This window comes from Salvelinus fontinalis, chromosome 40 (assembly GCF_029448725.1).
Source record: "Salvelinus fontinalis isolate EN_2023a chromosome 40, ASM2944872v1, whole genome shotgun sequence".
In the NCBI taxonomy this organism is placed as follows: domain Eukaryota; kingdom Metazoa; phylum Chordata; class Actinopteri; order Salmoniformes; family Salmonidae; genus Salvelinus; species Salvelinus fontinalis.
Window position 1 is genome coordinate 4282864 of NC_074704.1, and position 16768 is coordinate 4299631.

At 42.2% G+C, this 16768-nt stretch overlaps 1 protein-coding gene across 1 annotated transcript in view; it reads left to right on the plus strand.

Annotated features, from left to right (window-relative positions):
* Window positions 1-11487, plus strand: part of LOC129839929 (gastrula zinc finger protein XlCGF17.1-like) — a 30683-nt gene extending 19196 nt beyond the window's left edge. Inside the window, exon 2 of the mRNA XM_055907652.1 lies at window positions 9525-11487. Coding sequence (XP_055763627.1) covers window positions 9525-10318 — 794 coding nt within the window. The 3' untranslated portion in view covers window positions 10319-11487. The remainder of the gene's footprint in view (window positions 1-9524) is intronic.
* The last annotated feature ends 5281 nt before the right edge of the window (window positions 11488-16768 follow it).

Consider the following 16768-nt stretch of genomic DNA (forward strand, 5'->3'; position numbering starts at 1 on the left):
CACCATCCCACTACTTTAACCCTAAAGGATCCTACACCATCCCACTACTTTAACCCTAAAGGGTCCTACACCATCCCATCCCACTACTTTAACCCTAAAGGATCCTACACCATCCCACTACTTTAACCCTAAAGGATCCTACACCATCCCACTACTTTAACCCTAAAGGGTCCTACACCATCCCACTACTTTAACCCTAAAGGGTCCTACACCATCCCACTACTTTAACCCTAAAGGATCCTACACCATCCCATCCCACTACTTTAACCCTAAAGGATCCTACACCATCCCATCCCACTACTTTAACCCTAAAGGGTCCTACACCATCCCACTACTTTAACCCTAAAGGGTCCTACACCATCCCACTACTTTAACCCTAAAGGGTCCTACACCATCCCACTACTTTAACCCTAAAGGATCCTACACCATCCCACTACTTTAACCCTAAAGGATCCTACACCATCCCACTACTTTAACCCTAAAGGATCCTACACCATCCCATCCCACTACTTTAACCCTAAAGGGTCCTACACCATCCCACTACTTTAACCCTAAAGGGTCCTACACCATCCCACTACTTTAACCCTAAAGGATCCTACACCATCCCACTACTTTAACCCTAAAGGATCCTACACCATCCCACTACTTTAACCCTAAAGGATCCTACACCATCCCACTACTTTAACCCTAAAGGGTCCTACACCATCCCACTACTTTAACCCTAAAGGATCCTACACCATCCCACTACTTTAACCCTAAAGGGTCCTACACCATCCCATCCCACTACTTTAACCCTAAAGGGTCCTACACCATCCCACTACTTTAACCCTAAAGGATCCTACACCATCCCACTATTTTAACCCTAAAGGATCCTACACCATCCCATCCCACTACTTTAACCCTAAAGGGTCCTACACCATCCCATCCCACTACTTTAACCCTAAAGGATCCTACACCATCCCACTACTTTAACCCTAAAGGGTCCTACACCATCCCACTACTTTAACCCTAAAGGGTCCTACACCATCCCACTACTTTAACCCTAAAGGGTCCTACACCATCCCACTACTTTAACCCTAAAGGATCCTACACCATCCCACTACTTTAACCCTAAAGGGTCCTACACCATCCCACTACTTTAACCCTAAAGGATCCTACACCATCCCACTACTTTAACCCTAAAGGGTCCTACACCATCCCACTACTTTAACCCTAAAAGGTCCTACACCATCCCATCCCACTACTTTAACCCTAAAGGGTCCTACACCATCCCACTACTTTAACCCTAAAGGGTCCTACACCATCCCACTACTTTAACCCTAAAAGGTCCTACACCATCCCACTACTTTAACCCTAAAGGATCCTACACCATCCCACTACTTTAACCCTAAAGGGTCCTACACCACCCCACTACTTTAACCCTAAAGGATCCTACACCATCCCACTACTTTAACCCTAAAGGATCCTACACCATCCCACTACTTTAACCCTAAAGGATCCTACACCATCCCACTACTTTAACCCTAAAGGGTTCTACACCATCCCACTACTTTAACCCTAAAGGGTCCTACACCATCCCACCCCACTACTTTAACCCTAAAGGGTCCTACACCATCCCATCCCACTACTTTAACCCTAAAGGGTCCTACACCATCCCACTACTTTAACCCTAAAGGGTCCTACACCATCCCACTACTTTAACCCTAAAGGGTCCTACACCATCCCACTACTTTAACCCTAAAGGATCCTACACCATCCCACTACTTTAACCCTAAAGGGTCCTACACCATCCCATCCCACTACTTTAACCCTAAAGGGTCCTACACCACCCCATCCCACTACTTTAACCCTAAAGGATCCTACACCATCCCACTACTTTAACCCTAAAGGGTCCTACACCATCCCATCCCACTACTTTAACCCTAAAGGATCCTACACCATCCCACTACTTTAACCCTAAAGGATCCTACACCATCTCACTACTTTAACCCTAAAGGGTCCTACACCATCCCACTACTTTAACCCTAAAGGATCCTACACCATCCCACTACTTTAACCCTAAAGGATCCTACACCATCCCACCCCACTACTTTAACCCTAAAGGATCCTACACCATCCCATCCCACTACTTTAACCCTAAAGGGTCCTACACCATCCCACTACTTTAACCCTAAAGGGTCCTACACCATCCCACTACTTTAATCCTAAAGGATCCTACACCATCCCACTACTTTAACCCTAAAGGGTCCTACACCATCCCACTACTTTAACCCTAAAGGGTCCTACACCATCCCACTACTTTAACCCTAAAGGGTCCTACACCATCCCACTACTTTAACCCTAAAGGATCCTACACCATCCCACTACTTTAACCCTAAAGGGTCCTACACCATCCCATCCCACTACTTTAACCCTAAAGGATCCTACACCATCCCACTACTTTAACCCTAAAGGGTCCTACACCATCCCACTACTTTAACCCTAAAGGGTCCTACACCATCCCACTACTTTAACCCTAAAGGATCCTACACCATCCCACTACTTTAACCCTAAAGGATCCTACACCATCCCACTACTTTAACCCTAAAGGATCCTACACCATCCCACTACTTTAACCCTAAAGGATCCTACACCATCCCACTACTTTAACCCTAAAGGGTCCTACACCATCCCACTACTTTAACCCTAAAGGGCCCTACACCATCCCACTACTTTAACCCTAAAGGATCCTACACCATCCCACTACTTTAACCCTAAAGGGTCCTACACCATCCCACTACTTTAACCCTAAAGGATCCTACACCATCCCACTACTTTAACCCTAAAGGATCCTACACCATCCCACTACTTTAACCCTAAAGGATCCTACACCATCCCACTACTTTAACCCTAAAGGGTCCTACACCATCCCACTACTTTAACCCTAAAGGATCCTACACCATCCCACTACTTTAACCCTAAAGGGTCCTACACCATCCCACTACTTTAACCCTAAAGGATCCTACACCATCCCACTACTTTAACCCTAAAGGATCCTACACCATCCCACTACTTTAACCCTAAAGGGTCCTACACCATCCCACTACTTTAACCCTAAAGGGTCCTACACCATCCCACTACTTTAACCCTAAAGGATCCTACACCACCCCACTACTTTAACCCTAAAGGGTCCTACACCACCCCACTACTTTAACCCTAAAGGGTCCTACACCATCCCATCCCACTACTTTAACCCTAAAGGGTCCTACACCATCCCACTACTTTAACCCTAAAGGGTCCTACACCATCCCATCCCACTACTTTAACCCTAAAGGATCCTACACCATCCCACTACTTTAACCCTAAAGGGTCCTACACCATCCCACTACTTTAACCCTAAAGGATCCTACACCATCTCACTACTTTAACCCTAAAGGGTCCTACACCATCCCACTACTTTAACCCTAAAGGGTCCTACACCATCCCACTACTTTAACCCTAAAGGATCCTACACCATCCCACTACTTTAACCCTAAAGGATCCTACACCATCCCATCCCACTACTTTAACCCTAAAGGGTCCTACACCATCCCACTACTTTAACCCTAAAGGATCCTACACCATCCCACTACTTTAACCCTAAAGGGTCCTACACCATCCCACTACTTTAACCCTAAAGGATCCTACACCATCCCACTACTTTAACCCTAAAGGATCCTACACCATCCCACTACTTTAACCCTAAAGGATCCTACACCATCCCATCCCACTACTTTAACCCTAAAGGGTCCTACACCATCCCACTACTTTAACCCTAAAGGGTCCTACACCATCCCACTACTTTAACCCTAAAGGATCCTACACCATCCCACTACTTTAACCCTAAAGGATCCTACACCATCCCACTACTTTAACCCTAAAGGGTCCTACACCATCCCACTACTTTAACCCTAAAGGATCCTACACCATCCCACTACTTTAACCCTAAAGGATCCTACACCATCCCATCCCACTACTTTAACCCTAAAGGATCCTACACCATCCCACTACTTTAACCCTAAAGGATCCTACACCATCCCACTACTTTAACCCTAAAGGATCCTACACCCTCCCACTACTTTAACCCTAAAGGGTCCTACACCATCCCACTACTTTAACCCTAAAGGATCCTACACCATCCCACTACTTTAACCCTAAAGGGTCCTACACCATCCCACTACTTTAATCCTAAAGGGTCCTACACCATCCCACTACTTTAACCCTAAAGGGTCCTACACCATCCCACTACTTTAACCCTAAAGGATCCTACACCATCCCACTACTTTAACCCTAAAGGGTCCTACACCATCCCATCCCACTACTTTAACCCTAAAGGATCCTACACCATCCCATCCCACTACTTTAACCCTAAAGGGTCCTACACCATCCCACTACTTTAACCCTAAAGGATCCTATACCATCCCACTACTTTAACCCTAAAGGATCCTACACCCTCCCACTACTTTAACCCTAAAGGGTCCTACACCATCCCATCCCACTACTTTAACCCTAAAGGATCCTACACCATCCCACTACTTTAACCCTAAAGGATCCTACACCATCCCACTACTTTAACCCTAAAGGGTCCTACACCATCCCATCCCACTACTTTAACCCTAAAGGATCCTACACCATCCCACTACTTTAACCCTAAAGGATCCTACACCATCCCACTACTTTAACCCTAAAGTATTCTACACCATCCCACTACTTTAACCCTAAAGGATCCTACACCATCCCACTACTTTAACCCTAAAGGATCCTACACCATCCCACTACTTTAACCCTAAAGGATCCTACACCATCCCACTACTTTAACCCTAAAGGATCCTACACCATCCCACTACTTTAACCCTAAAGTATTCTACACCATCCCACTACTTTAACCCAAAATGTAGCTGGTGCTAGTCAACTGGAAACATTGTATCAACGGTCCAGCCCAAGGCTGGTGCTAGTCAACTGGAAACATTGTATCAACGGTCCAGCCCAAGGCTGGTGCTAGTCAACTGGAAACATTGTATCAACGGTCCAGCCCAAGGCTGGTGCTAGTCAACTGGAAACATTGTATCAACGGTCCATCCCAAGGCTGGTGCTAGTCAACTGGAAACATTGTGTCAACGATAGTGGAGCTCCTGGTCCTCTTATATCAGATCAACAGTATAGTGGAGCTCCTGGTCCTCTTATATCAGATCAACAGTATAGTGGAGCTCCTGGTCCTCTTATATCAGATCAACAGTATAGTGGAGCTCCTGTTCCTCTTATAGAATATCAGATCAACAGTATAGTGGAGCTCCTGGTCCTCTTATATCAGATCAACAGTATAGTGGAGCTCCTGGTCCTCTTATTTCAGATCAACAGTATAGTGGAGCTCCTGTTCCTCTTATATCAGATCAACAGTATAGTGGAGCTCCTGGTCCTCTTATATCAGATCAACAGTATAGTGGAGCTCCTTGTCCTCTTATATCAGATTAACTGTATAGTGGAGCACCTAATACACTGCTCAAAATAATAAAGGGAACACTTAAACAACACAATGTAACTCCAAGTCAATCACACTTCTGTGAAATCAAACTGTCCACTTAGGAAGCAACACTGATTGACAATAAATTTCACATGCTGTCGTGCAAATGGAATAGACAAAAGGTGGAAATTATAGGCAATTAGCAAGACACCCCCAATAAAGGAGTGGTTCTGCAGGTGGTGACCACAGACCACTTCTCAGTTCCTTTGCTTCCTGGCTGATGTTTTGGTCACTTTTGAATGCTGGCGGTGCTTTCACTCTAGTGGTAGCATGAGACGGAGTCTACAACCCACACAAGTGGCTCAGGTAGTGCAGCTCATCCAGGATGGCACATCAATGCGAGCTGTGGCAAGAAGGTTTGCTGTGTCTGTCAGCGTAGTGTCCAGAGCATGGAGGCGCTACCAGGAGACAGGCCAGTACATCAGGAGCCGTGGAGGAGGCCGTAGGAGGGCAACAACCCAGCAGCAGGACCGCTACCTCCGCCTTTGTGCAAGGAGGAGCACTGCCAGAGCCCTGCAAAATGACCTCCAGCAGGCCACAAATGTACATGTGTCAGCATATGGTCTCACAAGGGGTCTGAGGATCTCATCTCGGTACCTAATGGCAGTCAGGCTACCTCTGGCGAGCACATGGAGGGCTGTGCAGCCCCACAAAGAAATGCCACCCCACACCATGACTGACCCACCGCCAAACCGGTCATGCTGGAGGATGTTGCAGGCAGCAGAACGTTCTCCACGGCGTCTCCAGACTCTGTCACGTCTGTCACATGTGCTCATGTGCTCAGTGTGAACCTGCTTTCATCTGTGAAGAGCACAGGGCGCCAGTGGCGAATTTGCCAATCTTGGTGTTCTCTGGCAAATGCCAAACGTCCTGCACGGTGCTGGGCTGTAAGCACAACCCCCACCTGTGGACGTCGGGCCCTCATACCACCCTCATGGAGTCTGTTTCTGACCGTTTGAGCAGACACATGCACATTTTAGTTACCGGATTCGACCATATTAATGACCTAAGGCTCGTATTTCTGTGTGTTATTATATTATAATTAAGTCTATGATTTGATAGAGCAGTCTGACTGAGCGGTGGTAGGCAGCAGCAGGCTTGTAAGCATTCATTCAAACAGCACTTTCCTGCGATTTGCCAGCAGCTCTGCTGTTTATGACTTCAAGCCTATCAACTCCTGAGATTAGACTGGTGTAACCGATGTGAAATGGCTAGCTAGTTAGCGGGATGTGCGCTAATAGCGTTTCAAACGTCACTCGCTCTGAGACTTGGAGTAGTTTTTCCCCTTGCTCTGCATGGGTAACGCTGCTTCGAGGGTGGCTGTTGTTGTCGTGTTCCTGGTTCAAGCCCAGGTGGGAGAGAGGAGAGGGATGGAAGCTATACTGTTACACTGGCAATACTAAAGTGCCTATAAGAACATCCATTAGTCAAAGGTATATGAAATACAAATGGTAGAGAGAGAAATAGTCCTATAATTCCTATAATAACTACAACCTAAAACTTCTTACCTGGGAATATTGAAGACTCATGTTAAAAGGAACCACCAGCTTTCATATGTTCTCATGTTCTGAGCAAGGAACTAAAACGTTAGCTTTCTTACATGGCACATATTGCACTTTTACTTTCTTCTCCAACACTTTGTTTTTGCATTATTTAAACCGAATTGAACATGTTTCATTATTTATTTGAGGCTAAATTGATTTTATTGATGTATTATATTAAGTTAAAATAAGTGTTCATTCAGTATTGTTGTAATTGTCATTATTACAAATATTTTTTTTTATTAAATTGGCCGATTTAATCGGTATCGGCTTTTTTTGGGTCCTCCAATAATCGGTATCGACATTGAAAAATCATAATCGGTCGACCTCTACTATATATCCTAGAAACCTGGTTAAACTATCATTATGACATCATGGATGAATTCTAGAATATACTATATAGCCTAGAAACCTGGTTAAACTATCATTATGACATCACTGATGAATTCTAGAATATACTATATAGCCTAGAAACCTGGTTAAACTATCAGTATGACATCATGGATGAATTCTAGAATATACTATATAGTCTAGAAACCTGGTTAAACTATCATTATGACATCACTGATGAATTCTAGAATATACTATATATCCTAGAAACCTGGTTAAACTATCATTATGACATCATGGATGAATTCTAGAATATACTATATAGCCTAGAAACCTGGTAAAACTATCATTATGACATCACTGATGAATTCTAGAATATACTATATAGCCTAGAAACCTGGTAAAACTATCATTATGACATCACTGATGAATTCTAGAATATACTATATATCCTAGAAACCTGGTAAAACTATCATTATGACATCACTGATGAATTCTAGAATATACTATATATCCTAGAAACCTGGTTAAACTATCATTATGACATCATGGATGAATTCTAGAATATACTATATATCCTAGAAACCTGGTTAAACTATCACTATGACATCATGGATGAATTCTAGAATATACTATATATCCTAGAAACCTGGTTAAACTATCATTATGACATCATGGATGAATTCTAGAATATACTATATATCCTAGAAACCTGGTTAAACTATCACTATGACATCATGGATGAATTCTAGAATATACTATATAGCCTAGAAACCTGGTTAAACTATCATTATGACATCATGGATGAATTCTAGAATATACTATATATCCTAGAAACCTGGTTAAACTATCATTATGACATCATGGATGAATTCTAGAATATACTATATATCCTAGAAACCTGGTTAAACTATCATTATGACATCATGGATGAATTCTAGAATATACTATATATCCTAGAAACCTGGTTAAACTATCATTATGACATCATGGATGAATTCTAGAATATACTATATATCCTAGAAACCTGGTTAAACTATCATTATGACATCATGGATGAATTCTAGAATATACTATATAGCCTAGAAACCTGGTTAAACTATCATTATGACATCATGGATGAATTCTAGAATATACTATATAGCCTAGAAACCTGGTTAAACTATCATTATGACATCATGGATGAATTCTAGACGGTTTCGATATATCCACAAAATAAATGCCTGAGAAATCTGTCATTTGTATTTAGATTTTCCATTTATTATAACAGTAATAGTTTATTTATTATAATAGTAAACATGGGTAGCTTGAATTCCCAGAGTTCCTCTGTCCAGTATCTGTGTTCTTTTGCCAATCTTAATTTATTTTATTTTATTGGCCAGTCTGAGATATTTGCAACTCTGCCTAGAAGGCCAGCATCCCGGAGTCACCTCTTCACTGTTGACGTTGAGACTGGTGTTTTGACAAAGTTAAGGTACTGGAGTGGCCATCACAAAGCCCTGACCTCAATCCCATAGAAAGTTTGTGGGCAGAACTGAAAAAGTGTGTGCGAGCAAGGAGGCCTACAAACCTGACTCCGTTACACCAGCTCTGTCAGGAGGAATGGCCCAAAATTCACCCAACTTATTGTGGGAAGCTTGTGGAAGGCGACCTGAAACGTTTGACCCAAGTTAAACAATTTAAAGGCAATGCTACCAAATACTAATTGAGTGTATGTTAACTTCTGACCCACTGGGAATGTGATGAAAGAAATAAATCACTCTACTATCATTCTGACATTTCACATTCTTAAAATAAAGTGGTGATCCTACCTGACCTAAAACAGGGAATTTTTACTAGGATTAAATGTCAGGAATTGTGAAAAACTGAGTTTACATGCCTTAGCCAAATACATTTAAACATCCGACTTCAACTGTACATATATGGCAAGAAAGGGGCCTATAAGACGACAGAGTCATCTGACTGCTTAGGGGTTCAGCAACTGTAATAACTTTCCTACACTCATCGATGTTATTATTAATTCTCATGTGATTAAAAAAAAAAAAAAAAAAAAAATAGTGCATTTCTGCTGTTGTGGTCCTTTAACCATCTGTCTGACTTTGTTGTTCACACAGGAGAGAGACGGGACAATCGTGGCGCCTCTGGGGAGCCTCAACAATCTCATGATGCTGACAAGGCAGAGAAGAAGAGTCTCTCCAGATCAAAACACCTCAAGAAACACCAGCGGAGACCCAAAACGAAAACTCACTGCTGCTCTGATTGTGGGAAGAGTTACTTAAGATCAGATTCATTGAAATTACACCTGAGAAGTCACACTGGAGAGAAACCTTTCTGCTGCTCTGACTGTGGGAAGAAATTCACATCCTCGGCAGACCTTAAAAGACATCAGAGAATCCACACAGGAGAGAAACCTTTTAGCTGCTCTGACTGTGGAAAGAGTTTTGTTTCGTCAGGACATTTAAAATCTCACCAGAGAACACACAAAGTAGAGAAACCCTATAGCTGTACTCAATGTGGGAAGAGTTTTACTCACTCAAGCAGCTTGATAGTACACCAGAGAACACACACAGGAGAGAAACCTTATAACTGTGATCAATGTGGGAAGAGTTTTCTTTCATCTGGTCGTCTGACAATACACCAGAGAACACACACAGGAGAGAAACCTTACAGCTGTGATCAGTGTGGGAAGAGTTTTACTACATCTAGCCAGCTGACTTTGCACCAGAGAACACACACAGGACAGAATCCTTATAGCTGTACTCAATGTGGGAAGAGTTTTACTCAGTCAAACAGCCTGGTATCACATCAGAGAACACACACAGGAGAGAAACCTCATAGCTGTGATCAATGTGACAAGAGATACTCTGATAAAAGATCTCTGATTAAACATCAGAAAATACATACATGAAGGAGTTGTTTAATGATATCAATGAAATAATGTCACAATGTAGAATGTTTTAACATTGTAGTAGGAGTATTTTAATGATGTCACAATGTAGAATGTTTTAACATTGTAGTAGGAGTATTTTAATGATGTCACAATGTAGAATGTTTTAACATTGTAGTAGGAGTATTTTAATGATGTCACAATGTAGAATGTTTTAACATTGTAGTAGGAGTGTTTTAATGATGTCACAATGTAGAACCCTAAATGTTTGTCCCCTGTTCTATTGATTTCAACATGATATGGATATTAGCCTCAGGGGGAAAATCCAGGCTCTGAATTGGAAGAGTACTATTTATGAGATTTAACAAAAAGTGACGAACACAAAAAGAGCTGTGTTACACTTACCATGTTGGTGACCCACTTGAATCAAAATGCAACACTTCAAAATGTAGCGATCTATTTTCTACAAATTGTCCTCTAATCAGGGATGTACACATTACTCCCAGATTCCGTGTGGTTTTTGAGCTGTTAGTTTTAACAGGACATGCAACCTCATCTCCCTCCTCTCGGCACAATTGATTTCAAAATGATATTAACATGATATTGATGAGTAATGACAAATAAGTGTTGTGTTCCTTTGTTTAGCGACCCCTACATTTAAATGCATCACTCCAAAATGTAGCTGACTGTCTTCTGCAGGTTGTCCTCTAACCAGTGAGTTAAAATATATCTCCCATTTCCATGTTTTTCTTTTGTTGTTAGTTTCAACAGCACGTACAACCTGATTTCCCCCCTAATCGATATCAGTGATTTATTGCTACTTGTCAAAACAGCAGTGTTTCTGGTGCCTGGTGCAGTTTATAAAGGAGATTGTTTAAATAAATACAAGTAATGTGATTATTGTGGCAGTTTGTGTAAATAGCACATTTTATGATTATTGTGGCACGTTTGTTTAAATTTTATGTTTTGGTTTTCAAACTGTTAATACATATTGGTTTGGACAAAATGTCATTAAAAAGATGAAGTCCAATATAAAGTGAAAAGTTGAGATGTCTTTTCGGGTCATATAAGAAAACAACTTAATTTCAACATACATACATATACAAAAATACATGTAATATGATAATTGTTGCAGATGTTTGTGTATATACATAACATGAAAGCAGTATAATAAATTGGTCTATAATCAATTTTATTAACAATCCTACATCACTCCAGTATTTCTTGACAACATTCAAATGCTAATTGTCTTTATTCCACTACTGAAGAAGCATCACTCAAATCACCTCATATATTCAAACATTCAGCCCGACAAAAGATACATGTTTTATTATTCCATGCCTCACCCTTAAGTGAAATATTGCCAATACATATTAACAAAGGGGTGAACATTTGGTTTTGATTTTCATATTTACATTTATATATAGTATATTCTAGAATTCACCCATGATGTCATAATGATATTTCATATTATGTAACATTTACTAATCATAGTTATTCATGCAACCAACTGACAGAGTGTGGTTAATGGAGATGGAGGTGTGTTCTAGTGGGTCTGGACAGGTGTGATGTAGTTAATGGAGATGGAGGTGTGTTCTAGTGGGTCTGGGCAGGTGTGATGTAGTTAATGGAGATGGAGGTGTGTTCTAGTTGGTCTGGGCAGGTGTGATGTAGTTAATGGAGATGGAGGTGTGTTCTAGTGGGTCTGGGCAGGTGTGATGTAGTTAATGGAGATGGGGGTGTGTTCTAGTGGGTCTGGGCAGCTGTGATGTAGTTAATGGAGATGGGGGTGTGTTCTAGTGGGTCTGGGCAGCTGTGATGTAGTTAATGGAGATGGAGGTGTGTTCTAGTGGGTCTGGGCAGGTGTGATGTAGTTAATGGAGATGGAGGTGTGTTCCAGTGGGTCTGGGCAGGTGTGATGTAGTTAATGGAGATGGGGGTGTGTTCTAGTGGGTCTGGGCAGGTCTGATGTAGTTAATGGAGATGGAGGTGTGTTCTAGTGGGTGTGATGTAGTTAATGGAGATGGAGGTGTGTTCTAGTGGGTCTGGGCAGGTGTGATGTAGTTAATGGAGATGGAGGTGTGTTCTAGTGGGTCTGGACAGGTGCGATGTAGTTAATGGAGATGGAGGTGTGTTCTAGTGGGTCTGGGCAGGTGTGATGTAGTTAATGGAGATGGAGGTGTGTTCTAGTGGGTCTGGGCAGGTGTGTTGTAGTTAATGGAGATGGAGGTGTGTTCTAGTGGGTCTGGGCAGGTGTGATGTAGTTAATGGAGATGGAGGTGTGTTCTAGTGGGTCTGGACAGGTGTGATGTAATTAATGGGATGGAGGTGTGTTCTAGTGGGTCTGGGCAGGTGTGATGTAGTTAATGGAGATGGAGGTGTGTTCTAGTGGGTCTGGACAGGTGCGATGTAGTTAATGGAGATGGAGGTGTGTTCTAGTGGGTCTGGGCAGGTGTGATGTAGTTAATGGAGATGGAGGTGTGTTCTAGTGGGTCTGGGCAGGTGTGATGTAGTTAATGGAGATGGAGGTGTGTTCTAGTGGTTCTGGGCAGGTGTGATGTAGTTAATGGAGATGGAGGTGTGTTCTAGTGGTTCTGGGCAGGTGTGATGTAGTTAATGGAGATGGAGGTGTGTTCTAGTGGGTCTGTGCAGGTGTGATGTAGTTAATGGAGATGGAGGTGTGTTCTAGTGGGTCTGTGCAGGTGTGATGTAGTTAATGGAGATGGAGGTGTGTTCTAGTGTGTCTGGGCAGGTGTGATGTAGTTAATGGAGATGGAGGTGTGTTCTAGTGGGTCTGGGCAGGTGTGATGTAGTTAATGGAGATGGAGGTGTGTTCTAGTGGATCTGGGCAGGTGTGATGTAGTTAATGGAGATGGAGGTGTGTTCTAGTGGGTCTGGGCAGGTGTGATGTAGTTAATGGAGATGGAGGTGTGTTCTAGTGGGTCTGGGCAGGTGTGATGTAGTTAATGGAGATGGAGGTGTGTTCTAGTGGGTTTGGGCAGGTGTGATGTAGTTAATGGAGATGGAGGTGTGTTCTAGTGGGTCTGGACAGGTGTGATGTAGTTAATGGAGATGGAGGTGTGTTCTAGTGGGTCTGGGCAGGTGTGATGTAGTTAATGGAGATGGAGGTGTGTTCTAGTGGGTCTGGGCAGGTGTGATGTAGTTAATGGAGATAGGGCTGTGTGCTAGTGGGTCTGGGCAGGTGTGATGTAGTTAATGGAGATGGAGGTGTGTTCCAGTGGGTCTGGGCAGGTGTGATGTAGTTAATGGAGATTGAGGTGTGTTCTAGTGGGTCTGGGCAGGTGTGATGTAGTTAATGGAGATGGAGGTGTGTTCTAGTGGGTCTGGGCAGGTGTGATGTAGTTCATGGAGATGGAGGTGTGTTCTAGTGGGTCTGGGCAGGTGTGATGTAGTTAATGGAGATGGAGGTGTGTTCTAGTGGGTCTGGGCAGGTGTGATGTAGTTAATGGAGGTGTGTTCTAGTGGGCCTGGGCAGGTGTGATGTAGTTAATGGAGATGGAGGTGTGTTCTAGTGGGTCTGGGCAGGTGTGATGTAGTTAATGGAGGTGTGTTCTAGTGGGCCTGGGCAGGTGTGATGTAGTTAATGGAGATGGAGGTGTGTTCTAGTGGGTCTGGGCAGGTTTGATGTAGTTAATGGAGATGGAGGTGTGTTCTAGTGGGTCTGAACAGGTGTGATGTAGTTAATGGAGATGGAGGTGTGTTCTAGTGGGTCTGGGCAGGTGTGATGTAGTTCATGGAGATTGAGGTGTGTTCTAGTGGGTCTGGGCAGGTGTGATGTAGTTCATGGAGATGGAGGTGTGTTCTAGTGGGTCTGGGCAGGTGTGATGTAGTTAATGTTTGTATGATGTTGTCGTTTGTATGTTTTGTATTGTTTATAAAAAAGATTAAATAAAATATTTTTCCCAATGCAAAGTTACACCTCACTGTTCTATTTTTAGAGTTATTACATTAAACCAATCATAATTCAGAAGAATGCCAAAGTCAGGTGTGAAGTAATATGGAGGACCAGCCTATTCCCTATGATGTAAACTACAACAGAAATAACTTAAAATGTAGAACTTCAAATTCAACCAATCGTTTGCGCTCATGACTTGACTGATTAAAGTAAACCAACTTTTTGGAAATACATAACGCCATCTAACCAAATATCAAAGAATGTTAGCTATATGCAGTTATCTTAGCCAGCCAGCTAACATTAGCTACATGCAGTTATCTTAGCTAGCCAGCTAACGTTAGCTATATGCAGTTATCTTAGCCAGCCAGCTAACAATAGCCATATGCAGTTATCTACGCCAGCAAGCTAACATTAGCTATATGCAGTTATCTTAGCTAGCAAGCTAACATTAGCTATATGCAGTTATCTTAGCTAGCCAGCTAACGTTAGCTATATGCAGTTATCTTAGCCAGCCAGCTAACATTAGCTATATGCAGTTATCTTAGCCAGCCAGCTAACATTAGCTATATGCAGTTATCTACGCCAGCCAGCTAACGTTAGCTATATGCAGTTATCTACGCCAGCAAGCTAACATTAGCTATATGCAGTTATCTTAGCCGGCCACCTAACGTTAGCTATTTAGCCAACTAGCTATTAGCCTAACCAGCGTAGCCATCCAGCTAACGTTAGCTATTTAGCCAACTAGCTATTAGCCTAACCAGCGTAGCCAACCAGCTAACGTTAGCTATTTGGCCAAATAGCTATTAGCCTAACCAGTGTAGCCAACCAGCTAACGTTAGCTATTTAGCCAACTAGCTATTAGCCTAACCAGCGTAGCCAACCAGCTAACGTTAGCTATTTAGCCAACTAGCTATTAGCCTAACCAGCGTAGCCAACCAGCTAACGTTAGCTATTTAGCCAACTAGCTATTAGCCTAACCAGCGTAGCCAACCAGCTAACGTTAGCTATTTAGCCAACTAGCTATTAGCCTAACCAGCGTAGCCAACCAGCTAACGTTAGCTATTTAGCCAACTAGCTGCTAGCCTAACCAGCGTAGCCAACCAGCACCGAGACCATTTAGAACCAAACTAACAAAACCTAAACGTGTTTGCAGATCAAAAGATCAGAGACAAACAGAATGATGGGAGAAAATTAACCTTCAGAAGTCATTGATCAATGCTGATAAAGTGACACACTGCTTCAATAATAATGAGTAGTTATTTATGATGTAAGGTGATTTGTAGAGCAGTCAGTTGGCAGTCGGCTGCAGTGTCGAACCAAACCAAACCAATCAGGTGGTTGTTCGATGAAATGAATCTTCAGACGTCATTGATGACGTGCTGCTGATAAAGTAATACAGGCATCAGCACTGCTTTGAAGTTTAATGCTTTCAAGGCCTCGTACCTCCGGTTTCAAACATAACATCCATATCGAAAAGTTGACAAAACAAAAAGGAGCAAGCAGGTTGATTTCCTCTGTCATTTTGAGCCCACGGCAAGAAGTCACCAGAGCCCACCGTGCTAACGGGTTCCCACTAGATAACACAACCACACAGTTAATGAAAAGCATGAGGTGAAGCTTGAGCTAGATATCAACCTATCGAGCTAGTGTGACCTTCCTGGTCTCTCAAGTCAGTGAGTCAACACAGGAAGGAGCAATGGATGGATAGTTCATTTATTTCCAAAGCTGCAATGATGGGACACACACAGTATGGATGAATGATCAGTAGTGACGGGATATAAATAGCACGCCCACAGCAATTCTACATTAATCTGCCCTATAATATACTAACAAAAAACAATTGAAATGTCTATCAAAGTTATTGAGATCGTAGAGTGGATTCCTAATAATTTCTAATTTACTATAATAAATGAAGCAATTGTTTACATGTGTCTCATATTCACTACATCAGAATAAACTGTCATCCATTTTACTAACAAAATATATCAAATATACCTGGGAAATGACTCGATGTCCCCCTCTGGTGGCGAGGAAGTATAATACACCTAAACTAACAAAACCGGGCTAATAAACAGGCTGGTGTTCATGAATTTAAAAAACATATACTCTATACATTTGTCATAAATGACCTGCATTGATGAGACACACAGTGTGGATGAATGATCAGTAGTCGACAGGGTAAAAATAGCACTCCTAAAGAAGATGCATTTTCCAGTTAGATACCAACTTGAAAGAGGGAACTTTAGCATAAAACCCACATTGAAACTGAGATTTGGCAAATAACATATAAAGAGAGGCTTATTTGACACCAAACCAACAACAGTAGTTACTAAAACATAAATTGCTAATGTATGATTTAAAAGGTGGATTTTATGATGTAATGTCAACTTTATATATTTCTATCCCGGGACTATTCAATTTTGAACTCACCCACAGAGCAATTCTCCATAAATCTGCTGTGGATTACCCAGAATCCCGAAATAAATTAATACATATGTGATAATTCAAAAACATAACTGGTTGTGCTTATAGGGAACCAGATCGTGAACACAACT